The sequence below is a fragment of the Perca fluviatilis genome, chromosome 18 (assembly GCF_010015445.1).
Source record: "Perca fluviatilis chromosome 18, GENO_Pfluv_1.0, whole genome shotgun sequence".
Taxonomy (NCBI): Eukaryota; Metazoa; Chordata; class Actinopteri; order Perciformes; family Percidae; genus Perca; species Perca fluviatilis.
This window is the reverse complement of record NC_053129.1, coordinates 18,150,177-18,177,131: the sequence shown is the minus strand read 5'-3', so window position 1 is coordinate 18,177,131 and position 26,955 is coordinate 18,150,177. Positions and strand designations below refer to the sequence as shown.

The 26,955-nt window shown below is 39.0% G+C and overlaps 2 protein-coding genes and 1 long non-coding RNA gene across 4 annotated transcripts in view; 1 reads left to right on the top strand and 2 right to left on the bottom strand.

Moving 5' to 3' along the window:
* Nucleotides 1-27: 27 nt before the first annotated feature.
* Nucleotides 28-3,963, bottom strand: atraid (all-trans retinoic acid-induced differentiation factor). Its single transcript, XM_039782044.1, has 7 exons — nucleotides 3,831-3,963; nucleotides 3,520-3,653; nucleotides 2,382-2,450; nucleotides 1,816-1,887; nucleotides 1,557-1,678; nucleotides 1,342-1,442; nucleotides 28-1,206 (listed from the first exon to the last, which is right to left on the bottom strand). The coding sequence occupies exons 1-7, from the start codon at nucleotides 3,927-3,929 to the stop codon at nucleotides 1,102-1,104; spliced, it is 702 nt and encodes a 233-aa protein (XP_039637978.1). The 5' UTR covers nucleotides 3,930-3,963; the 3' UTR covers nucleotides 28-1,101.
* A 676-nt stretch (nucleotides 3,964-4,639) lies between these two features.
* snx17 (sorting nexin 17) overlaps nucleotides 4,640-26,955 on the top strand; it is a 30,770-nt gene continuing 8,454 nt past the window's right edge. The window contains exons 1-9 of one of the 2 annotated variants that reach the window (XM_039782042.1): nucleotides 4,640-5,417; nucleotides 9,789-9,863; nucleotides 11,910-12,027; nucleotides 13,619-13,683; nucleotides 15,238-15,348; nucleotides 18,424-18,514; nucleotides 21,006-21,093; nucleotides 26,004-26,073; nucleotides 26,708-26,800. In XM_039782042.1, coding sequence (XP_039637976.1) covers nucleotides 5,358-5,417; nucleotides 9,789-9,863; nucleotides 11,910-12,027; nucleotides 13,619-13,683; nucleotides 15,238-15,348; nucleotides 18,424-18,514; nucleotides 21,006-21,093; nucleotides 26,004-26,073; nucleotides 26,708-26,800 — 771 coding nt within the window. In that variant the 5' untranslated portion in view covers nucleotides 4,640-5,357. The remainder of the gene's footprint in view (nucleotides 5,418-9,788; nucleotides 9,864-11,909; nucleotides 12,028-13,618; nucleotides 13,684-15,237; nucleotides 15,349-18,423; nucleotides 18,515-21,005; nucleotides 21,094-26,003; nucleotides 26,074-26,707; nucleotides 26,801-26,955) is intronic. The other variant, XM_039782043.1, reaches the window with a different exon arrangement.
* On the bottom strand, nucleotides 18,691-21,009 carry LOC120546825. The gene is made up of 2 exons (XR_005636952.1): nucleotides 20,843-21,009; nucleotides 18,691-20,100 (listed from the first exon to the last, which is right to left on the bottom strand). It is a non-coding gene; the product is annotated as an uncharacterized LOC120546825 (long non-coding RNA).

Sequence of the window (26,955 nt, the reverse complement as noted above, 5' to 3'; positions counted from 1 at the left end):
TCTGAAGAGTTTATGTGAGCCAGGAAATTCATTTGATGTGATTTTAATGACCTGATCAATTGAACAGGATAAAGAAGAGAAAAATGTAAACCAGGTGGTAAAACATTTTTTGGCATAGGATCTCAGATTGTGTGTGTCCACAATGGCAACACATGATGCTCACGTTCTTGAAACTTCGTATTGGCACACATTTTAGTCTTGTACGTGAGGGGGAAACAAGTTGGAGGGAACAACATTTTATTCACAGCGCACACTGTGAGCAGCCCTAGAACTGTTTGTGACACTTTGTCTTTTCCAATTAGGTAACATTGTATGGGCATAATTTCATGGTGGTAACTCAAGCAAAGCAATATACAGTCTGTACTGTTTTTTATATTTTATTAGAACCCTGAATCTCATTGATAAGAAGCGTCAAAACTACTCACCCATCAACATCGAGACAGTTTCCACATGTGACTTATGAACACATTTTAGCAGATGAGTTCAGTGTAACTCAACAGTAGGCACACGACATTTTGAGTCTTGTGTCTTCTTGGAGTTGATACATACGAGATATGGTAACAGCATGAAAGCAGGTGACCACTAAATAAAATGCTGTAGTAAGTCAAACTCAATGTCCCACTTTTTTTTTATCTAACTTAACGGAAAAACTGATGGTTCACATCATGATTCATAGAGTAAACCTGACTTCATTCCATCGTGTAAACCCGTACACATTCAGTGCATTTTTGGCACAGTTAACAGCGAGCAAGCCCTCAGAACTTTCTTCACCCCAACCTCTTCATTAGTATCTTGTGTCGGTCAACTACACCGGACCCAACAACTACTGTCAAAAAATAATTAAAATGGTAACCGCTATTATTGCCAAAAATGTAAAACTTGTTGAAATTATTTTCTCTCTAAAATTGCACTCATGATGCAGTATAAAACAAAAAGTCAATGTCAGTTTTTACCTTGATAAAATATATCTGTTACACAAAAGAAGAATAAAACAATGTTTAGAAGAAGCCTGGGGATAACCTCAGGCTTTATGTCAGCATTTTCCCTTTCAGTTTCAGCTCAGTAGATCATTGCAGATAAAGAAGTCGACTGCAGCTCAGCTTAGAATGATTTGGCTTTACGTCTCTGGGTGACCCACAGCAGGAAAGAGATCACCACTGTTGATGCTCCAAGAGGCCCAAACACCTGCAGAGCCGGGAACTCCCCCTATTCAATAATTTAATTAATTAAAATAAATACACAACTTTAAATAATCAAAATATGCACATGCATCCAATGTTAAACTTAGTAATGAAAGAAGGTAATGTGAATGATTCAAATAAAGCTGCTTGCAGAACTGACCTCTCGAAGACACTTGTATCCATGATAGTTGTCAGCACAGCTGCACTCGGAGAAGCCGGGGCCGTAGGGGGCGCAGAGGGAGTTCTCCGGGCAGTTAATGGCTGAGGATTGTTTATAATTTGGAGATGAACAGTTGTCATGTATTATCAGATGGCTACTGCAGTTTTAGATCTTACGTATGTGTTACAATGGAAGAGTATCGGATGGGAACTTACACAGCTGTCCAGTTTGGTTGCACATATCTTTTTGGCCTTCACAAAGACGAGTTCCCTCTTTGACCTCCACCTTTCCCCAAGAAGTGTTGCCGCCTGGACAAACTATGTCTTGTGGCAAAATTCTATAGACAGAGAAAAATAGTTGTAAAAAAAAAAATATATATATATATATATATATATATATATATATATATATATATATAAAACTTTATACTCATGAGCAGCTGTCATAGTTCAGTTTTTGTAATGGAACACTTACATGTAATTTAACTCAATAAATCCTTGAAATGCTGTGTCGCTGATGTTGACAATAGGATTTAGTGAGAGGTCTCTGTAAAGCAAAAGTTCATAAAGTAAAAAACTTTTTTAAGGGCAAAGACAAATGATTCCAAATATATATAAATAATAAATAAGACATGGGCATACATATTCCTTATACTGGAAGTGCTTTAATTATGTACTTGTGTCGGGTTGATTTGCTTTAGCTCTATTTCGTTCTGTCTCTTAAGAGCAGTTGAAGAGTTCTGGTCCTTGCAAGTAGGAGAGATGAATGTTGCTAGGAATAGAAACTTTCCAAACTCCTGATCTTATCAACACTAACAACATTCTGAGGAATAGCCCACGTACATTTCTTTGAGTGCATGAGTGCAGAAGTCTACAACTATTTATCATGTGGAACGTGTCAATATGATCATGCAGAATCAACATGAACAGTAGTTATGTGATTTCTTTTCCTTAAAAATAACCTCCTAGAGTCACTATTTTGTCTGTAAACTATGCTGCATGTTGTGTGAAAAGGTATGAATCTGTAGTTACTGTACATACATCATTAAAGCTGTTGATGCTCCCTGAAGATCCTCCACATGAGTTAGTGAACAATTGGACAGATCCAACCTGACACAAACAAAAAAACCTTGTTGAAACATTAACAAACTTGTATACACCATGTAGATCTTACTCTTAAAAGTTGCAGATGCGTACACGTTGTCATTAGTATTAAACTGGGACTGAGGCTACATAATTAGCACTGGCAGCCTAGAACAGTGGTTCCCAACCTTTTTTCCTCGGCGCCCCCCCCCTACTCATGTCTAAGGAAAGCTGAGCCCCGAAACCAAAGTTGAGGTAGGGCTAACTCTCGAGATAGAGCCTTACTTTCTTTTTTGATACAGAGGATTTATCAGCACTGTTACGTTTCACTGCCATGTTTCATTCATAAAATAGTGATGCCTTGGCGGCAGGAAAAACAAGGATACAACAAAATATATAGTTTTCATACAGACTTTTGTACACATTATATATTCTAGTGTAGGCCTATTATCATAATTTGTTTAACGTGCAAATATTTATTTTTTTACCTCAACCTCAAACCAGATGAAGACTTACGCCCCCCCTGGGGGTGCCCGGACCCCAGGTTGGGAACCACTGGCCTAGAATACACAGTCTGTGAAGGTCTGTTTTTATACAAATTCATAACTGAGCAGAAAAAAAGGTTGCCTCAACCTAACAATGTCTTATTTTCAATGCTCCTCTTAAGCTTTTAGAAAATGAACGAAGGGCATAATTAAGAATGACCAGACCACAGGTATACTCTGAAATGGTAACAGTAATAAAGTAGTTTTTCAAAATAAGAATACTAAAAAAATTCTAATGACCTTCCTTTGGTTGCCAAATGGTTACACTTTTATGTCTGTACAGTGATATTGATTACTTTGCCAAAGAATTGAAGGTACGCATCCTGAATATCATATTGACAAATATATAATACTAAGAATCAAAAACAAAAATACATACAGAAATAAATTACTTTTGTTTACTTTTTTGCCTAGTAACTTATTTATTTATACTGGTTATTCTGTACAATATTTGTTAACTTTTACCATATCACAGGCGATTTGTATCTTGGTGTAATAACATATAATCCCTATATTTCCAATAGACCCTGAAGCCGACATTTAAATCCTACCCGATGATGTGTTCAGGGTTGCTTGTGTTGTCATTTCTCAAGCAGCAGCGCCCGTCTATCCGACCAGCGGACGAGGAGCAAAACCGGCCCACTACGGTGCCGTTTAGGACTGTACCGCTGCAGAGCTCACATACCTATGATTACAAGTCATTACGCAAGAAAAAAGTATGTTGTAAACAACAATCCCGTTCATCCTCGCTGGCACCTAACGTTACAGAAACAAGGTGTTTTTAATGATATCTGAATATAATGTGTAATTTATTTATTCTGGTAAAGACTGCAGCTGTTACATTGCCAAATCCAAGTCTTACCTGCAGCTCAGTCAGTTGATAACTTGCGTAAAAACTTAAATTAAAGATCAAAATAAGCACTACAGATTTCAGCTGGCTGCACCCAGCTTTCATTTTCATCGACTGAAGTCATATGATCCTACTGTAGCAGACATGTGACAGGAAGGTGGTCCAACACGTTATCCACAAGTCTAATTTAATTTTGCGCTGCAGTTACGCATACACTCAATTTGGAGCTTATGCTGACATGATCTGCCAGTGTAGAATAAACAGCAACACGTGAATAAATATAGTAAGCATTTAGCGCGTTTATTTGTGCAGCAAATTTGATAATATGCTCAAATAATTAATTTAGCAGCTAATCCAATATGGGTTTAATTTCATGTTTTAATGCAAGTATATTCTCTAACCTTCAATGCATTCGAGCATTTTTTTCTCATTTAAAATATATTTTTGTGCAACAAGGCCCACCAGAAAAAAAGTAGTTCGTAACATTAACAGTTCTTTGTCATTAAATTTCTAACATTGTTGACAAAATCTAGACGCATTTTCTTTCCTGACTGTAATGCATTTTGACTGCGCTTTCCCTGTCACTTTGGGTTGCACCAAAGAAAGTGGGGACTTCAAGTTAGATGATTTTATGAGACTCAAAATATAGAAAACCATTTTTGTAACATATGTATAACATTATATTATACCGTTAGGCATTTTAGTGTAATACGTGTGACTGAAATCATGCCAGTGTTCTCTTATTTCTTACCCGCGAAGAGTGGACCACCCCCATCTGAAAATGAGATGGGTTGGCCCAGAAGGATTGTTGCAATGCCTCTTGATGGGCCACTAGATACAGTGAACACAGAATGACTTGACTCCGCTGGTATATCTGCTTTCTCTGCGATTTCTATCACATTTTATCTATGAGTTTCCTCCGTCGCCGTGTCGATTTCTCTTCAGCAAAGTAGGAGACAGGAAAAACAAGCAAAACCACAAAAAGTGCAACTGTCTCCCCTGATATTTCGAAAGGTTTGACAACGGCTCTGCGACGCTGTGGGGTTTGCAGGAAGCAACTGCACCTTTTATCCCGAAACTTCATCTGGTTACGCTAATAATATACAGTTACCTGTACACGTTGAAACAAATATTACAGTAGGTGATTTTAAGCTATCACAAATTATTTATAAGTGGATGAAAAGGATATTTTAACGCTAATAGTGAAGGTGTAATTACTTAACACTTGCAACATGGCTGCTGCGGGAACGGCAGTGAGAAAAGTTTGACACTGACGTGGGAGAAGTTTTATGCGAATGCTAGTTGGTAAATGAGTTGTTGGCCAGATATTAAAGTCGTCAACAGTCTCCTCCAGCCTGGCGACGCTTTTCCCGGACCTACAAACCAGTGGATAAACCGTGTGAGAGCCTCCTCCTCTGTAGTCCCCGCCGACAGTCTCTGCAGTGGACTTTGTGGTGAAACTGTGGTCTCTTCTCCATCGTAAGCTGTTGTGGCGTTGGAGGACTTGTCGTCAGGCAGCAGGCTGTGTTTTGAGCTAAAATGCATTTTTCCATACCCGAAACGGAGGTTCGTTCGGGAGAAAATGGATCAACCTATGTGGTGAGCATGATCATTTGTGTTTTTTGTTTTACCCGCTTTCCCTTTGCCTGCAGCTGGCCACAGGTCGGGCTAATGTCAGTGCAGCACGAGTTCCTATGTTGACTGTTATAAATGATCTGAAAGCTTGAACACTGGACCATCACCGTAGTCCAAACAAATGCCCAAACAAAATCAGCTATACGCTCAGTTAGATTACAAAAAATGCTAATTTGTACCACATAAATGCAATTACTGCTTTTCACAAGGATACAGTCTACATAGGCGAATACACATGATTTTAATAATTAAAACGTGAGGAAGTTGAGTAAAAGTCTTTTTAACCTCCAACACATCCTGCCTAGACTGAATGTGATTCTGTGAGGCCATTGAAAGCAGCATTAGGAAAGTAATCCCTGCTCTTAATCACGATTGGCTCCAAATGATGCATTGTCATGGTGTGTCTAAAGTTGGCACCAATGGACATCTTGTCATTTGTCAAATGACAAGATGTCAAAGCCACCTGAAGAGATTAGAGTGTGGGCCCAATCTGTGATTCCTGTCCTCAGACACAAGAGTCCCTTTTGTTTTACAGGTTTAAGTCGGCATTTCTTTCTGAGATTTGACGTTTGCCACAGTGATATCACAATCCTCGTTGTTATTTATAGCCAACATTGCTTTAACTTTATAGTCAAGTCCCCCAACTAACAGCAATAGCAGCCTTGACCGCAGCCTTGACCACAGCCTTGACCACAGCCTTGACAAGAGCGCCAATCATTTGTGGTTCCACCATCTTGCTTGCCTTGTTCTAGAGCAGGTTCCCATTGCCCTACTTTGTGTTTATTTTCTTTTGATTCTATTCACTTGTCACATTTTCCTAAATGTTGTTGTATACCTGATCAAAAGCACTTGCCATTGTGTCTGACAGGTGCTACGCCTAGCGTTACTTTGACACATTAGCAGACATGTTGTGTTCAGAGAGGATAATTCATGCAGGTTGGTCAAGTTCGGCTGTGAAGCATCATAGAACACATGTTAAGCTTTTTTGGATATTTAACGCGTGTTTTTCTTATAACCAGTCAGAGACACAGTCAATATAGGTTGTGCTAATGTGCTAATATATAATTACTGACAACTATATCTCTATATTTTCTCATTTGCTAGTGTTGCCTAATGCTTTAGACCACATCATTGGTGTGAATGTGTGTCTGTTACATTGCCTATCAAACCAGACCTATTCAAGAATACAAGTTCTAACGTTGCTAGGGAACAGCTTGGGTTCAAGTGTATTTCCTGTCACTTATGGATATGATTTCAACAAACGCTACAACAACAAATTATCTTGGATTCTTTTAGAATATTAGGTTTATAGTTTTCATTAAAAAAGGTTATTGTATCAGATGTGTTATAGAAGAATGCACCTACTCTGATATTCACCAGATGCTTTGAAATAACATCTGGAACATCTGATTTCCATGTGACATCACACTGGCTGTTCTCAATGTCACATACCTGCAAATTACTATTTTCCATCTTGACTCCATGCGTTTAGTGCCTCAAGCAGTACAAAATTAGCTTTGGATACAAACTTAGTTATATACTTTTTTGAAGAAGTAGTGAACATGGTATTATATGTGCAGTATTATTATTTAGCTCTATCTGATATAGTTTATTTCCCATCCACATTGTTCTGTAAACGCACAGTCTTGCTGTTGAAAGTCAATATTCTAAATTGAGCATTTCAGGTGCCATCTCTGGCTCGTTTCTACCTGACTGAGCACATTTGTGGCCTGTTCTGCAGTGGGAACTTTAAAGTGACGTTTTTTTCTCCTCTCAGCTTGCAGTCCTGTGACTGTCATTGTGACCTGACCTTCCTGTAACCAGCAACAGGAAGGGACTTTGCTTGATTATAATGCTGAGAGATGGCCTGTGTACCTTGGAACCAGTAAGCTACAAAATCTGCCGAGTTTGCACACAGCCTTTTAGAATAACAAGGGCTGCAGTTTTTTTTTTTTTTTTTTTTTAAATATGGTGCAAGCGACGACATATCTTTTATTTTTGAGTGCTCACACTTCCTCTTGTCTAGTAGTTCCTTTCTGGTTCACATGGTATTATCTACAGTATGCTTTTTTTGTGTAACAGAATTGTGTAAAAGAGAGAGAGACTTGGGTGCTACTGTAAGTGATGGTGACTCATTTACTTTGGATGATGAACAAGTTCATCTGTTTCTGTTTTATAGTTTTGCAAACCATGGAAGTCATACTCAACAGCATGTCTTTATCAGCCTGTGTCTGCCAGTGAGTAATGTGTATAAACTTAGAGGTGCAGAGAAGATTCTTAAAATGTCTTAACATAAGCACCTACCTAAGAATTCCTCAGACTGAAATTGATTTCCATCCTACACATACAATATGACGTATGTGTGTAACACATCATATTATGTGAAAGGAAGTAAATGCACAAATCACATGTAGGTGCAGGGCTGTTATAAGAGTAACGCCTGCACACTAACTCCAAACTACAAATGTAATTAAAAAGACAGTGTTTTCTTCCCAGTTAGAGCTTCCTCCGGTAAAAATGTTTTTGGCCTGCTGAAGATCTGGGATCAAAATGTGCACTATTTACATGTTTGGTTTGGAGCTAGTTTGCAGGAAAGAGCAATATATCATAGTGAACTATTGTTGCCCCTGTCCCTGAATTCAACTGCTTGCAATTCACAAAAAATGTAAGGTTATTTTTTGGTGTTATCAAATAGTGCCAAGACATTCTGCATACTCATTCTTCCTTCCTGCCTGGATACTGCTTACATACACATCTTTTAGTTAATTCGTTGGCCTTTCCCCAAATTCTTTAGCCTTCCTCTTTCCCTCTACAAGTTTTGTTTTGTACTTACTTTTTTTACCTGTTGATTGGATAGTGTCGGTCAGCATAGGCACACGCAATCCTGCAACAGTGTGGTCAGGAGTCTTTTAAGCATTTTCTTTTGTTTTGACAGATGACCCACCATGTTGACTATAATTATTCATTCAAACAGAAGGGGAAGATTAAAGCACTGACAGTTTGTGGCTTGACACCCAAGCATACAGAGCTTAGACTACTTCCTATCATCCCCTTCCAGAGCTGAACACAGGCTGGTGGAAGCTGAAGCTTTTTCTTTTTCATTTAATTTAATAAAGGAGCTAGTATTATTGTCTTTACCAAATAACAGTCTTCGGAGTTGATACAATTAGTCCGTTTTAGATTTTATTTCATAAATACTTATTAAACCTCTGCAATTTAGGTACTTGTGACAATCAAAAGGAAAGAAAGATGAAAGATTTTTTTAGGAAGTGATAGCAGCCGCTGATTGTTTATAATCAAAAATATTTTGCCAAAGGACTCTTGGCAGTCTTTGACCTTGAGTTATCGTCAATAGATTCAGTGGTGGAAAAGTTTCCATCATGTTTTTTTTTTAGCTATTTTCTCAACAAAATCTAGAATACATTTAAACAGACTTGTGGTACCTTGTGAAAACACAGAATTCCTTTATAGTTCAAGAGTGCTGTGCTGTTCTGTAAGTAAGCCTGTATTTGGGCAAGCTTAAAAGATATTTATCTTTTCCTGAGTGCATAAAGTATCACTTTTTTGTTTTTGTTTTCTTGACTTTTTCACATATTCTTGTGAGTTAGTATAATTCCCAATGCTTAATGAGGCATTTGACATTAAAAATAGATTTACTTTCTGAGATTGGCTCTTAACATGATGGCAAGCAGGTATTTGGACTGCTCAATCCAACTGGTGGTTTTGCAGAGGCGTAACCAGATATCTGCCTGTCAAAACAAACAACGAGCGTCTCTTGGAAAGAATTAAAGATTCCCCATGTGATCTTTGCTTTCTGTATTTTTTGGCGTCTGCATTATGCAGGGAGAAGCTGGTTTGATTGGAAATTGAAATTTGCAAGTCAGTAGGGTTTGATTGAATCCAGTTCACACTTCATTTAGCCTATTTGGTCCTCCAAATGAAAATGAAGAGTGAGGAAACACTCGGTGAGATAAGATGAGATGGATGAGGATGAAGGTTGTCGTAAGATGTTGTGAAGGAAATCTGTAGTGAAACTTGCAGTACTGTATGTCTGAGGTACATGATGCAACTGTTGTTGCTTCACTGTCTTTTACCAGTTGGGGTTTTATTTCTGAACTAAGTTTATAACCTGGCATCTTAGGAAATTCATCTTAAAAATTAAAGTCAGCTTTTGGTCGTATGGATGGTATGGTATGCATACATACACACACATTTTCATGTCCACCTACAAGCTTTCAGACCGTTCGATAAAAGCTTTTGATGATACGTTTCAATGTAATATGTCAGACCAGTCTTTCTCTTCACATTTTAATTTGTCCCCACTCTTTCCCACAGGCCTACAACATCCACGTAAATGGCGTGCTGCACTGTCGTGTACGCTACAGTCAACTTCTTGGCCTCCATGAACAGGTAAGTCTTCAGTATACCTATTGCTGTTAGTGTGCTTTGGACCAGAAGTGACTGGTCTGCTTGTGTGGGGCGGTGAACGCTGTTTAAATGCCACCGCATCCACCCAGGGTGACCTTTCGCTCGTCTTTGTGTCGTACGGTCGATACGCCAGCCTCTCATCCCTTTTGAATCACGACCACGGAGGCTTGAAGTATGGGGTGTTATTCCTCCAGAGTCCAAACTATTTCATGTAAATAGGCAGTATTGTGGAGGAGGTTGGAGGGGGTGGGTGACATGGAAGGAATGTTCTTGGCCTTTCTTTCACTTCACCTGCTTGGAAAAAGCATCTTAATCTGAAAAAGAAAGGTTGTTGGAAAGTGTTGAGTTCCCTGGACTTAGGCAGTTTTAGTCTCTGTCTCAGTGAAGCTTTACACAGAGACGCAACTATTTGTTATTAGAGCTGTTATTAACCAATTAGTGTATTCAGAATCTACTTGTTTTTGTGAAGTGCTGTGGTTTGAAATTGACTTACTTGGGAAAGTGCTTAAAGGAGAATTCCAGCCAATTTTTACATTAATCTTGATCGCTATAAATATGCGTGTACTTTCGTTTGAAAAACCCCCGACCCGAATCGGTGAATCGGTGCAGGCAGCACGGAGTAGCTGCAGCTACGTGTACAAGCTCATAAAACTGCTGTTTTAGCTAAGTGGAAGCTCATAGACGTAGCTGTAGCTACTCCGTGTTGCCTGCAGCGATTCGGGTTGGGTTTTTTTCAAACGAAAGTACACACATATTTATAGCGATCAAGATTAATATAAAAATTGGAATTCTCCTTTTAACATACTTTCTTGGTGGATTTCTAGCTGACTGCCTGTGAGCTCTTTGTGCTATAAAATGTATGCCATGACACAGCCTTAAAGAAGTGTCTCCTTTTTTCATACATTAATAAATAAGCAAGCACGGGCCAAACTTTGCTATCTCCGTCCTAAAGTCTGTGTTATCTAGTCTCGCAGTTGCTGTTGCCTGGCAACAGGGTATGGGAAAGACGCACTTACATCTTTAAGAACCCCACAGGGCTTCCTGTGGCGTACGCATGACCCCAAAACACTGGTGATTGTGGGGCACACACACTCTACTCAGTGATTGCTGAAAACATTTGAATATTAATTGTTTCTCTTGTTTTCTCTTCCACAAAGATTTGTAACAAGGTCACACTTCTGTTAAAGCCAGAGCTTGTTTAAAACCAACAGGGAAAATGGGGAGACTTTTTCTTAAAAAGAAGCTGCATGAGCGCAGATTTATTTCAGATTTTGGGAAATCTGATGCATCTGTAACCTGTGCTTAGTGTCTGTGGCTACCAGAGCTGATTTGTATGTGTAACTGAAAATACCAAAGGGCATTATGTTAAGGTGAAAATCACCTCTCTTCCTCTAGCATCCAATGTGGCCAACTTTCATCCTGCCATATGTGCAGGACTTTAGTGTTTTAAATAACAAGAAAAATATTTGCCAGTGGATTCCTAATGATGTGTGGTCTACAGCTTTTGCCTGCAGCAACATTCATGTTAAAATTAAACCACATTTGATGTGTGACTTTTAGATTTGCGAGTCCTTGGTCTAAGACTTCCAAGGTTCAAAGCTATCAGCCCTCGAATGGTAAAAAAAAGAAATTGGAAGAAATTAGTCAAGAAGCTGGTAAACTTGGAATAACTAGACATTCAGGCTTCCAGATGTGTCTCTGTGTGTCTGTTATGCACGGAAACTCCACCGGCTAGTTGAAACAGGGCTTAAAATAAACCTGTGATTCATCTCAAGCAGCATGAATGTACCTCTCAGTAAAATGAATCCACCACTCTTTAATTTAAGAGACTCATACTCTGTACTGAAGTTAATTGGTTTAGTCATATGAACTTGTATATCTGTTTTCACAGATGTTCTAAATTCGATTAAAAATTCACTTAGCCATCTGACTCTTCTCACATTCCCTTAATTGTCAAAAGAAGAGACACACCACTTGTTAGCCTGCCATCTTGCAACCTCAACTTATCGACGTCTTTTGTACCAACAGATAAAGAAAGAATATGGCAGCAATGTGGTGCCTGCATTTCCTCCAAAGAAGATCTTTACTCTGACTCCTGCTGAGGTCGAACAGAGACGAGAACACCTGGAGAAATACATGCAGGCTGGTAAGTTATTCATGCTGAATGGACTTTTTTTTTTTTTTTTTTTTTTTTACAGATGGCTTGTATTGCATTTCACTTCATTCCTGGCTGAATTTAAATTACAGCTACAATGTGGTTGTTTTGTCAGTTTTAATGTCCGCTACTATTCATCTCTAAATAGCAATACACATTGCAAACATTGTTTTTTATGTTGTGAAAGAAAAACTTCAGAACAAACTAAGACTTTGTTTTTGTCAGAGTGTAGCTTTGCAGCACAAACACAATTTCCTTGAAATGTTTGCTTCTCCACAACAATCATAAGAATGACTTGGCTCTGTTTCTGCGGGGAGTCCAGCCATACACTGGTCTCTGCATGCCACATAAAAACATAAACGTGTTTCACTGTCAAACTGAAGATCTGAGCACAGACTGAGCTGGGACACTGAGCCAATGCCTGACTAGACAGAGTTATGCTGATGAAAAAAAAAAAATCCCTACTCAGGATTTCAAACCTCGTAGGGTGTTTAAAAGTTTAATAGGTTTGGAGTCTCTAGTGATGAAGTGCCACCTCTAGGGATTCTTAGCTTTACTCTGAATTGAAAAGGGAATGCTATAAAGAATAATTCATATTTTTGTGGTGTTTAGACCAGGAAAGAGACTAGCTTTCTTAAACATGCCTTTGTGACATTTAAAAAAAAACCAAATTGTTTTCAAGTCATAAATGTTTAAGAACCCAATTGGTGTTTTTCTCAGGAGGTTTTCAGCATATTGCCCACATTTTGTAAACAGGTTGAGGGTGAACTTTCTGCACACGCACATGCACGCGCACACACAAGAAAGTGGAACTGGCAGCAATGCAGAGGGTTTGTTTTAATCCTCTCAAGCACTGGCAGTTGCAGCAGAACAAGGAAGCGTTGTTCAAGTATGTATTTGCTCATAGTCTGGGAGCATACGCACACAGGGTGTTCTTGGCTACAAGTTCACTTGGTTACATCATGGCTTTTTACATAGTTATGGAAAATGAACTGCCACAAACACAATCTGCTCTGACGCAGACTGCTCAGAACTTTGTCAAAGGGTTAGACTAATTTGTAATAGGACAGTTAGAGTGTGTGTGTGTGTGGCAGGCTGACACACATGCATGCACGTACACACGTACACACACACACACACACACACACACACACACACACACACACACACACACACACACACACACACACACACTTAGTCATATCATGCAGATAATTCTCCAAATACACCAAAGTACTAGAGAGTTGTCCATCTTGTCTTTTGTTTACCAAATCTGAGGACTGCATTATGATGAAACTGGCTTGTAATATTCACAGTTAATTGAGTGTCTTGGGTCAGACCCATTCCAGGAAGAAAATTTAATTGTGTGATAAGAGGAAAATTATCAACAATTGGGAAATGTCCTCCCCTGAGGAGGTTTATGTTAACATAACATCCACTAAAAGACCCTTAACTAATTGCTGAGTTGTCAGTTAAAAACATAACATATCTCTGCTCCTTCCGTTTCACTGAACAGTGAGATGTGACTAATATTGTACTCATGTTGCTCATTTATCTCCTCCTTCATTTTTTTTTTTTACAGTGCGTCAGGATCCCTTGCTTGGAGCCAGTGAGATGTTCAACAGCTTCTTAAGGAAAGCACAGCAGGTTGGTAGGGTTTTTTTGTATCTACTGTACCTGCATTAGGCTGTTTGTTCTCTGTTGCGTCACATGGTTAACAGGCCTATGAGGGGGCAGGGCGTGCTCCTTGATCCAAAAGGCTGGTGCAGTAATTTCTGCCCGGCTTGTAATTACTTTTGGTAATGTGGTAGAGTGAGGTCGATGTATTCGGTTTGTGGCAGCATGTGCCCTTATCTTGGGTTGTGTCATCTCTACTTGTAATGTTGTTGTTTCAATGTGTCAGATTAAGTTTGGCTTGTACGTAGAAACTTTATAAAAATTATTACATCAGACACAAAGTGGAAAGCAACATTTTTGCCAAATATTGCCTCATAGTTGCATTGTGTGTGTGGGAGCTGGATCCTTTTGGATCATTATATCATACGAAAAAGAAAAAGTAAGCCACATTATGAGTCATGCCACAAAATTTGCATTTTTTGCAGTGCTAAAAAAGCAAGCAAATATTAGCTGAAGTGAACGATGCTGTAAGAACACAAACTCATGGTGTCTTGTTGCTGCCTGACAGAAAAGGCTATTTCAAATGAATGGTTTGTCAATGACGTATTCAGACTAGCTAGGTTGATTCGTCATCATTCAAGCTGTGACCTGCGTTGCCAGGAGGGCTGTTAATCCAATAACCTTCATGGACAGATTCATCCATCTGCAGCCACGTCACACCCATTCTGCTTCTCCTCCTCTGTCTTCCTCTCTCATTAGAGGCTGTGTTTGTTTCTCCCCCTTCCCCCTCCAGCGCCTTATGTACTGCGGGGACAGCAGGTGCAGAATAGTAGATGAGTTACCACCCGGTGTTGTCATTTCATCTGCACCTTCAGTGGTAGGGATGTACTTGGAAGACCCCCTGCTGAGGGAACAGGGAAGATAAGAGATGATTTAGCAGAGGGGGTAAGAGACTGCCCGGGGACAGCAGAAGCTGGAGTTATCCAGTTTAAGATTTCCGATTTCTTAATATCAGCTCAGAATATATTATTTAGAGTCTTGAAATATTTATGTAGTCTGGCTATCACCAGACTAAGCTCAGTCTTTTAAGATTGAACAGTAGTCTGGGGAGTCTGCTCTGTATTTTCTACTGCACAAGAGAAGTGATCAACAGGGCATAGTTCAAATGACTCTGTACGCAATCTGTACACACACACACAAACACACAAACACACACAAACAAACAAACAAACGGGCTTTGAGCTGAGCTCCATTCTTTTGGCCACCAGCGGGGCCAGCTGCTAAATTAGGCTTTTACCAAAGCTGGTCAGTAAGAAGGCAAACATATCCTTCTTTTGTAGGAATTGTTCCAAGGCACGTTTCTGTTCTGTTTTTCTGCTATAGTTAATTTCCCTTAACTTTTTTACATAGTGCTTATTCTTTTGTTTTGCCTTTAATCAACCCTCAATGTCTGCGCTAATAAACAGCCAGACTTCCACACCTGTGTGACTTGGTGTGATTTTTGTTGTTGACAGAGGAATGAAAACACGTAGCTGACCCATGAACCCGAAGGAAAGCCTGTTATGTTTTGTGCCATTCCCACAGGAGACGCAGCAGATTCCCACAGAAGAAGTTGCTCTAGACATCTGCCTCTCCAACGGTCAGAAGGTCACAGTCAACATTCTGACTTCGGATCAGACGGAGGACGTCCTTGATGTAAGTGCTGGAGTGTGCCTTTGTTAATGAGTACATCCAAACACTGTTTGAGCCAGTACTCCACCTGGTATATCATTTGTAGTGATTTGTGATTCAGTTTGATAGATAAAATGAACTAGAAACAGATGCACCACTTCATTTTAATTATTAAAGTGCTCATATTATGCTCATTTTCAGGGCAGCGGTGTGTAGCTCTTTACATATTCTTTACATTTTCTACTATTATGGGCCAACAGTTAACATAGAAATGATTAGACATACATTTAAATGCCCTCTGTAAATGGTGCCCTGCTGGTAGCTTTTACAACTTGACCTACTTTCACTTAAGTACGGTGCAGTAAAATCAATCAGATGTCCGTGATCTGCGTAACGACAGTACAGTGGGACGTTTGCCTTCAACAGAGCGACAGTAATAACCTAATATACCATCATTACTGAGTTTTAAACTACATTCTCGGTTATGTTTGCACTGAATAACGCATTCAATAAACAAAAACATAACTCTTGCAGCGCACATGAACAGATGCGCAATATAAGCTCACATATAAAATAGCACCCTCGTGAATTAGCCTACTGTTGCTAACGTACATTCATAAATCCTGCATAGCATCGTCCCGTACCTACAGGACATCAGACTTACTTATTGACGCACGCACAGTAGTAGTGTCCACAAACTTAGTCCAATGAGGGGAGAAAGGAAAGTGTGATAGCGTTCCACGTTAACGCTTTTTTCTCTCTCACTCGAGACCGCTGTGTCCAACGTTACTAGAAGGTAGAGCGAGCTACAACTGAAAGGTAGAGAGAGAGGAAGTATCACTAAAGCGATGGTCTTTTTCACAAATAGGTTGCACGTAAAGGGGGAAAAAGTAGCTTCCACTTAAGGAGCCCTATGTCTTGTCTTTGTGTCTTTGCTAGTTTAAGACCGACGCACTTGTCAATTTCCCGTCCAGTGCCCCCGACTAGGATTAGTGTGTTTGACGGGGTGGGGGGGGGCATGGCATCACGATGATATCGTCCATCGGTACAACCCTAATAGAAGTCTTGATAGGGTTAACATCATCTTGGGCTTTAAACACTGTGTGTTATCGACCTTTACAGTGTTTGTGTATGTTTAACTCAGAGCATTTGGTTTCTGCTGTTCATAACAATGCTGACAGACACTTGGGCATTCCTTCAGGCAAGCAATATTGCTGTAGACTCTTCTTTGAGCTCTGCTGTTTTACGGATACTGCATACCCTATCGTATATTAAATTAAGTCACATTTATTTATATAGAACCTCGTCACCAAAGCAACCATCAAAGGACTTTATGAAGTCAGGGCTACTTCGATCAAACTCATCAAAAATCACAAAACAAAATCAGACAATGTGATAATAGCTGTGTTTGAAACCGTTCATTCACTCACTCACTATTTCTTATATAGTAGTAAGTATTTATTAAATAGTGAACTATATAGGGAATGACCAAACGAGATTTCGGACACTACGCTGAAATTTTCCAAACATCGTTGCTTCATTCGAATTATTTGTGTGACGGTAGCGGGCGCGCCCAGCATTGTGTAATTTAAACCGAAACAAAATTACTTATTGTACATCTCTGAAACAAACCGAGCACTCGGAAGGATAGTCAAAGGTTTTATATGTGTTGCATGTTAAATTTCCAATGTTTATAAATGAAAGCCTGGTCCTTCTTCTTCTCCTCTGGGAAAACACGACCACGTTGCATTGTGGTATACGGGAGAAAAATGTGGGGTACATCTTATGTACACTCAAATTAGCTGTGCATTGTGGGTATTTTATGGTAGACTATATAGTGAATAAAATGAACCGCTGAGAACTCGAACACTATCTATATAGTGCACGATTTCCGGTTAATGTTTTTATAGGTCAGGTTGTGGTTGTTACCAAACCTTTTAGTACTTCCACTTCACCCCTGCTCTTGATTTACCATAAAAACACACACAACTGCACGCATTCTAAAATAACTCCTCAAAACAAATATGCTGAAGTAAATCCAGCGTGTTAAGGGTGTTCTTTAAGTGCTCTTGTGAACGTTTAACCGGAGTTAACCTCAAGTCACCACAGTAGGTCTCAGAGCCCAGTACTATATCTGAATCACAATATAGTTTCTCATTGTGCTGTATGTGTTTGAAACATTTGCGAAACGGTTTGCGGTTTAACTGCAGGAGTTGAAAAACGGGTCAAAGGAGAAATAGTACTAAAAGCAGCAAAAATGTCAAAGAATGCTCCGTGTGAGAATGTTAAGACATTACATTTCTTTAATTTGACTTGGGCTTCATTTGGTTGTGGCTTGACCTTTCTGGTGTCAAGAAAGAATCCTTATTAGTTTTTTTGTTTTATAATCGGAAAACCTTCATGTTTCTTATCGAGGTTGCTGGTTTGATGAATTTCATTCTTCATGAATGAAAATACAACCAAACTTCAGCACACTAAAAACCAAAGAACATCAGTCAAGTTTGTGTTTCATGATTGTAAATTTTTTTTCAAAGTTTGTTTTAATTGTCATATCCTGCAAACCAAAAGCTCCTGATAAATGGAATCTTAAAAATACCGGCTAAAGTCTTGTTTTACACTACAACACATTGTTAACTAAATCCTCCATCTCAAATCTGCCACAGTTGGTTGTGTAATAGAAGAACGCAAGGTGCATGTACTGCCATTTGACCCTTTTGCAACAATGAATGGGATTGGCCAAAAAAGTATTGTGGGGACTGGGTACATGCTGAATTTAACTTTGTGTTATCACTGTAAATTTTATCTTAATGTGGCTGAAACTTATTACATGGTATACAGCATGTGTAGAAGAGCATAAGGATATACCAGTCAGTAAATCATTGCCATTTTTCCATTTCATACTGAGCTGTTTTTTATCCTATTGGTCTTCAAACACTTTTATCTTCATTTGTCAAAAATATAAAAATCAGATGAATGAGTTTTATTGAATTTGATTGTGAAAATGAACTCTCTCTCTCTCTCTCTCTCTCTCTCTCTCTCTCTCTCTCTCTCTCTCTCTCTCTCTCTCTCTCTCTCTCTCTCTCACTCATCTTTCTGCAGGCTGCTGCAACAAAGCTTGACCTTCCAGATGAGCTAGTTGGTTACTTCAGTCTCTTCCTGGTCCGTGAGGGTGTGGATGGAGGTTTAACATGTAAGTCTTCACAACAACTTTCTAAACAATCAGGAATTCAAGGAATGAAAACATCTAATCTTTTTCTGTCATTACTAATAGAAAGTGTTCTCCGTAATACATTACTGCTGATTATTTATAGTCACCCTGGAATGCATTTTGATAAATGTCTTAAAATAGGCATCTCGAAGGCTTCGTTTATTTTGACACACTACAACTGGAAACCATCAGGTAACCAGTCTTGTTTATTGAAGCAAACTGAATGTGCTGGACACAGAGCGCTTTGATAAAATAAAGTCAATATAATCTACTTCCTCGGGCCAGCTAGGCACACACAAATCAAACTTAGAGGACAAATTATTTTTACAAACAGAGAAACAAAAGGAACTAGGAGTTGGAATTATTAGCTATAACATTTTTTTATGTTAATAATAATAATAATAATAATAATAATGCATTTTATCTATATAGCGCTTTTTACAACACTCAAAGACACTTTCCAGAGTTCTAAAAAAAAAAAGAAATCCACATACACACACTAAAATAGACACACATTAATCATCAATCGATAATGTTGCACTGAAGAATACCTTTCTGGGTAAATTACGTGCTGCAATTACACGCATTTAATGTTAGTTTTCTTTCTCTCTAAATTCTCCACAAGAAACAGTAAAGCTCTGGCAGGGGTTACTTTTTGGGGATCTACTGTAGTTTAATTAAAAAGGACTGCATCGCCCCCTGAGAGTTGTCTCTTGTATTGGAGTTCCTACTGTATCTCTGGCTAGAATGCCTAGTTTATTTATTAGCTGCTAGAAGCTCAGTGAGAGCCAGGCTCTGTGTGTTTGTTGGCTGGTTCATTAAACGGTTGTGCAGTGTTTCAAGTGGTGTGAGCTTTCACAACAGGCTGTGTGCAGTGTTTTCAGGTTGACAATGTATTTGTTGTGGTCTTGCATTCACAGGCTAACTGATTGAGGATGTAATTTTTCCAGAAAGACTATTTCAGCAGACTTGTGGTGTCAAAAATATAGTATTTTCGATTACATATCTAAAAAACCTGCCTCCTCCCGCTCAATTTCAGTGCTGTCTTCACTCGTCTTATTTGCTCTGGTTGAATATTAAAATCTGCGGGTTTTGTTATGGTGTTAGCTCAGCAAAGATGACAAGCGCAGAGCTTCCTTGGTGAGGCAAATCAACAAGGGAAGGCAAAGGATACAAGCTAGCCCATATATTATCCCCATGGTATTTTTCAAGGTATTGTTTTGAAGTTAGAATTCTGTGCTCCATTACTTTATCATACGATGTTGATATATTTGTTTGTACTCATTTTTACTCATAAGTAACTGTGTGAATGCAAATCATAGTAGAATATTTGCATGTGCATTTACAAGGAATTCCACAGTGGCACATGCATACAGCTTTCCACATCAAGAGATTTCAGTTTTCCAGTTTATCCCTTTTTTCCATTTCATCACAGCCCTGTCAGGTCAAATCCCCCCTCAGTCCCAAAGGTTCTCTTCTCTCGTCTTCCACCTGCCAATTGCTCCCCCACTCGTCCTCCCGCCAAATCCGTTCCAGGCTGATATGCTGCCGGGTGAACTTGGGGGAATCTGTAAATATTGAAGGCATTTTGTATATTCTTGGCACCGTTTAAATCTGAAACTCTGAGCGGCATGAAAGAGAAGGGCCATGTGTTGAATACGACTCGGCTACAAGAATAAATCTGGCGCAGCAGGCCGCGGATCAAACAAAACTGCTGGTGGGAGTATTGACATAACAGGATAGCTAGAAGAATCCAATTCCTCTGACAGCCAGTACGTTTTCAGACGTCTGTTTGTAAATCAATGTCTGCTGTAAAATATGCAAAGACATGTCAAGAAGAATCAGTATTTTGTTTGACATGGCAGTACCAGTCTTCTTATCTGCATTTTAGGGTTGTTTTGCAGCTTCCTGCTGATTATTTAGTTGGCCTAAGAATGTTCCAAAACATTTTAAGCATTCAATTTGTATCCTTTTCCAACATCAAGCCAACCAGCATGTGTTCTGCTTTCTGTACACAGCATATCTACCCATAAAGGAGTAAACGTACTTTTACAAACCTAATGGATTTGTAGTGTTGTGTGCACATTTATTGATGCCTGAAAAAACAGCAGCAGTCTCCACAAGCACCTGAGATCTCTTTCATACTCCGTAGGGAACGTGCAGCAATCAAACAGCTGACAGCAGATTACACACACACACACACACACACACACACACACACACACACGCACACACACGCACACACGCACACGCACTCTAAACACAGACATACATAGAGCCCATTATTTTTTTTGACATTTGAATACTCACCCAAAACATTTTACCCTGCTGGGACCTGTGCAAATGGAGTTCTCCCATCCCTCATTGTTTGTTGTTGCCGTCATTATCCAAATGTCCTTGGGACTTAACTGGCGCTGCACTTGTTCCTAACTCTCTTTCTCTGTTTCTCTGTTTTTCTGTGTCTCTCTCTCAGTTGTGCGGAAGCTGCAGGAGTTTGAGCTGCCTTATGTATCCATTAACAGCTTGCGGAGCTCTGAATTTCACATACTCCTACGGAAAAGGTACCCACCACCTGCTCGCATCATGACTTTGAATTGTATCATGTTCTTCTCAAAGTGCTCTCCTCCACATGTAATCATAGCTGTGATTCATTGTCCAGAGTATTAATGCATTACTTATCTAATCCTGTAAAGAAGCAGGTCAGATATTTCTGTTTTGGTAAGCAGTGCATTAACTAACTAATCTGCTGCACTTGGTGTAATTTAAATCAGTCAATCAGTAAGGCGCTCGGTTTTCTTTTTTTATTCTGGGTGCTGCTCATTTCATTGCTTATCTCCAGGGAGGCACTTGTTCTTAATGTCTCAGAGCAGTGATTAGCCCAACCACGGGCTGCTTATCGGACTTCACCATCTTCTACAAAGTGGCAGTTAATTTGGAAAAGAGATCTGAGTCATTTGTTCTACTGTTTATTTTGCCAAGGACATTAGTAATCATGACTAGACACGTGGTACATTCAACTGTCACACCAGAAAAGTTCTGCAGCAAAGCTCAATTGATTGAGTACATTATTAAACTTATCACGACCAAAATGTCCTGTCATTGCAATTTTCAGTTACTGTCTATAAACTGACAATAACCTACAACTAGAAGCTTAACCAACCAATAAGCTCAGATCAGACAGGTCATTTACTATCATTATATTTCAACTTATCTTCAATGATCATTGACAGATTAACAGTTAATGGTTGATAGTAAACATTAGTTTAGTTAAACATTAGTAGTTAAAATAGCTAATGTTCGATGACTTGACCTAGAGCTAGGTTGACAGCGTGAAACTTGAAGAGAAACAAATGGCCTCAAAAATTGCAATGATGTGTCAGATATAGTCTCTCAACTAAATTTGAACATTAAATCATTTAAAAAGGTTGTATTTCTTGAGAACTGTTGAATAGGATTGTGTGGATGCTCATTGTTGAGAATGTATTTGGAGGGAGGAAGGTGGGTGGCTTCCTCCGTGACACGGACATGAGGAATGTTTTTTTTAAGATTATTTTTTGGGCATTTCCGCCTTTAATTGATAGGAAAGTTGTGAGAAGGGGAAGGAAATTGCAGGAAATTGTCCCAGGTCAGACTCGAACCCTGGACCTTCTGCGTCGAGGCATAAACCTCTGAATATGTGCGCCCGCTCTACCAACTGAGCTATCCTGGCCAAGACACGAGGACTGTTTAAAACTAAAACCATAGTTTTTACACACAAATCATCCCCAGCTACTTGAAACAAAACTCTTTCTTTAAACTTCAGTATAAAGCTTACTAATTAACCAAGTAACTGCCTATCCAACAACAGAGCCCACATGGTGTATTGAAACAATATTTACTTTGGCTTTACAGAAATACCCTGTGGTTCTGGTCTATTTATCTTTTCTGAAAATGGTTAAGTTACAGATAAAAATGCACAACTTTGCCTGTTATGAGAGGGAAGGGGTCAGGGCTGCTTGTACAGGGAAATGAGCATCTGTCAGCAAGAACTCCATGTCACACAAATCACAGAAATATGAAAAATCTCCCTGGGTGGGCCCCCCAAACAAACTCTATGCATAGAAAACACTGATGTTTCCCCACCAAGCCTGAAGTTAGCGACTGTTTCTCTCCACAACATTTTCCTACTTCCTTGTGTGTCTGTTCTTTCGTCACCCTGCCTCCCACTGACTGAGGTACACAGGATGTTTACTTTCTGTTTGCCTCAAGGAACTCCTGACCTAGTTTCTCTGTGGCTGTGGAGTGTATAGCAGCGAGGAAAGAATGAATTTAGAACTAACGAGTTCAAAACAGACCCCCACTGTATGAGATCCTGGGGAGGATCTGGGGTCTGTTTCACAAAAGCAGAATTTATAAATCCAGTCTAATCTGTGCATCCTGGCTTGGTACGTTTGACGAAGGCTAAGCCAGGCTGAGGAGAAGCGACTAGGTTGGGCCAGGCTGAAGTAATTTGGATAGATGCGCGTTCATCGCTTTCCTTAACAGACCGCAAGGTCAATCACAGATTTACTGATGCTAAAATGGAGAATACGCATTTTGTGCATACTTTACACAGAGTGAGCAGCAGCTTCTTATGGAAGTTTGATGAAGTGAAACACATTATTTGTAAGAAACACGGCCGCTGTGATGAAACAGCTAGAGAAAACGTAGCAAACAATCGCGGACCGACTCAATGTGTAAGTAGCCTAAAAATAGATGGTGACACTTTACTTGAAGGTATCTACATAAGAGTGACATGACACTGTCATGAACACATGACACCGTCATGACACTTTTAAAAGGATTAAAAGTGAGCAGAATGGTTTCAGTTAAAAGAAGTGGTTCATAAATGTATATTGTTAGACTATCATTCAGTCCGTTCGCTATTGTCTGCCACACAATTTCTTTAAATTTTTATTATAGCGAGTTTGCTTCTTCCCAAATATGCTTTGCTTCCTCGTATATATGGACATAGAAAAAGACCCTGAAAAGTTGGACTCCAAACTCTAGATGATGAAGATAATTAAGTGATAAACTCAATGCACACTGTAAACATGACTGTAACAGAGTATTCATCAGTTATTTCCCCCCAGCAAAAAATATAAGGTGAAAAAACATTGAGGTGTCCTCTCCCTGTTGTTTCATAACTGTACAGTAGCCTGCACTGTATACTTAGACTATAATTTGGGAGGATTGTACAATTAGGATAGGTTTTTATAATTTAAATTATAGTCCCAGTTTACTGGAGAGAACCCAAATTGAGTGCTAAGAATGGCAAATAAAAAGCACATGGAAGAGCATTACACATGATCCTTTATTATTAAAGAATAGAAAAATAAATAAATCTATTGGTCTCTGACCAGTCTGCCTTTGTGAGAACCACTATAGAAACACACATGTAGTATAGCACTTTAAATACTGCCCTTCATCACTGACTTCATTTAAAACACATTTGAAACAACAACAACTGCCATAATATATTCACCAAACTTCGAACAACAATATGAACAGCAGTCTTCATTCAGCAATGTAACCGCACCGACTGTCGAATGAATCATTTTTAAAATAATAGTCACAATGTTATAATAATAATAATAATAATAATATAATAATAATAATAATAATAAATAATAAACTAAATAAGGTAAAACCACTGCTGAGTGAACAGAAAAGGTGCCAGGATTAATGCATCCTGGCTGTTAGCCTGGTCAGGAGCAGGCTAGCTGCACAGAATAAATCTCCATGGTAACTTGGGTGCTTCTGCTTTTGTGAAACTGAGTCAAGGCTTAAGTCATCCAGGATAACAGGGAAATCCCGGCTTAATCCGCTATTTAGGTTTTGTGAAATAGCCTTCAGGTCAGTGAATTGAAAAGCTCCTTTTGGCTAAAAGTGCATGCTAAAAATGGAGGAAATGTCATCTCTGTTCAGTGAAAACATTAAATTTACATATTTTCAACCTGATTGTGTTAGCATGTGTTACAGAGCAAAGTATTCATGAAATAAAAACAGGAATATGTATCATAGTGGAAGTTTATGTAGGTCAGCAGCAATATATTGATAACCACTTATATATTTACAATGCAAAAGTGTGGATAATAGTCATTCAAACAAAGACCATATGACTCAACCGGGGCTTTCAGTGCACTTTTGATTGAAACTAAAGCAGCAAAATAAAAGCACTCTCCAACACACATCTTCCACTACTCTTTTTTTCCCCGAACCTTTCTCCATCCTCTTTATCTCTTGTTACCTGCTTTGAATTGCTGATGTGTCCATGCAGCATGCTTTACATCTGCTTGAACAACTTCTAACTCTATCTTCAAACAGCCTTTGTCTCATGCATTTACAACATGTTAAATTTCACTCCTGCAGTGAAGTGTTGAGAGACATGAATGAAATGAGATTCTTGCCAAAGAGCATACGATACATGGATAAAACATTCAGTGCTCTGCCTCAGACAATAATTTTAAACTTCTGTATAAAATCAGTGTCACATCCCCTTCAGCAGACCAACTGCCCTTCAACCTCTACAGGAAATAATCCTTGAGATGAATGCTCTTACACTGTTGCCTCATTGACATTGAGTTGAAGAATTTAGTCTACAAGTCACTCCCATTGGCATGGTTTTATTTCAGTTAACCTAATAGCTGGTTTGATTTGCATTGGGAGATGATTTTATGGAAAGTACCCCATGCCATTCTCTAGGTATGGTGAAGGCTATGTGATGATGTGGGGCTATTTTAATTCCAAAGGCCAAGGGAACTTTATCAGGATGCATAGTATCCTGGATCCATGAAATAACTGGCCTTTAAAAATAAACACCTGCCTGCCTCTATGAGAATTTAACATAGGTTTGTCTATACTTATGCCCCCTGTATTTTAAGGAAGAACATTTATTTATTTACGATACATTATTCATTCACAAAGAAAATTGGTGTCCTTTAAAGGTTAGATTTTTCCTAATTTTTTTAATTAAGGTATCAATATTCAAAAGATGATTTTTTTTATTCCTGTTTTTAGTCAACTTTAGCATGGGTTCCTAAACTTATGAACCCCACTGTAATTGTATCAAAGTTGATTATAGATTTTCCAAATTTAGTGATTTAGAATTTTGCTGATCCACTTCCTTTGTGAGTATTAAACTAAATAAACATTTTACAAACAATCTATTTGAAAAATGCATCATCACAAAGCTGAAAACAGACCCTTTTTCTATTAACTCATAAAAAGTTGATTGTTTTTTGAGAGACCTTGTTCACACAGGACATCTATGCTATGTAGTGCTTGGTGTGCAGACAGAGCAATAGGAAATTATATTCTTCGTGGCACATGGCCAAATAGGATTGTATTTTTATAGAGTCAGGCTTTCTCATTCAAACAAACTTTGTTAATTCTTCTAATTTATGTTTAGATATAGATTTGGAAAGAGCGACTGTGCCTTTTGTTTCTGCAGCTACTGGGACATGGCGTACGATGGTGATGTCATGGACAACAGAGTTGGCCTGAATTTGCTGTACGCCCAGGTAAGGCATTTGATTACGCAGGTAAACCAGACGCTCTTGTTTATTTTCAGCTGAAACTGTGATTTAAAACAAAATCTTTTCAATTAAATTTCCCTTCAGATGTGGAACCAAACTCCAAATTAGACGTGATTGGGTTTGTTTACATCTCGCAGCTGTTGTATTTTATTGAGCTTGCCTGGTGCCAGCATCACACCAAGAAAACTAAATCAAGTGCTGCTTCATCCCTGGGCTGCCAAATGCTTTTGTCCATCCCCTGGACCCTCCGTTATCTGATTGCAATATCAGCTTGTTTTGACTTTACAACACCTTGAACTCTGTACCTTTTTGTGTTCCTCTCTGACCCTATTAATAGCGTATTCCCTTTGCTGCGAGAACTGTGTTTTGTTGTCTTGTTAAGCATTTTTGGGGCTGCGAGTTTGATTTAAAATCTGGAACTGCTGAGTTGCCTCTGTGTAGCAGAGGAAAGAAGAAAAATAAATGGTGTTTGCATGTTTCTGTGTAATTGTTAGCTGATCTGCACTGTTTTCATGAAGGGCTTAGGGTGTGATTTCTCCCACATGGAAACCCAAAAACCTGCTTTGTTTGTGCATCTGTGCAGAAAGATGAACTTCAGTTGTTGTTTTTGCTTCACCAGACAGTGTCTGACATTGAGCGAGGCTGGATACTTGTCAACAAGGACCAGGACAGGCAGCTCAAATCACTGCAGGAAAAAGGCTCCAAGAAAGAAGTAAGCAAAGGGCATCTCTTCTAGATGATTCTGCATACTTGAGTCCAGCTGATACTTTGAAATGTCTTTGTCCAAGGATAAATCTGTAGACCGTAGAGAATGGTGCCTCTAGTGCATTCTTTGATGCAATTAGCCTAGTTTTTCCCCTGATATGA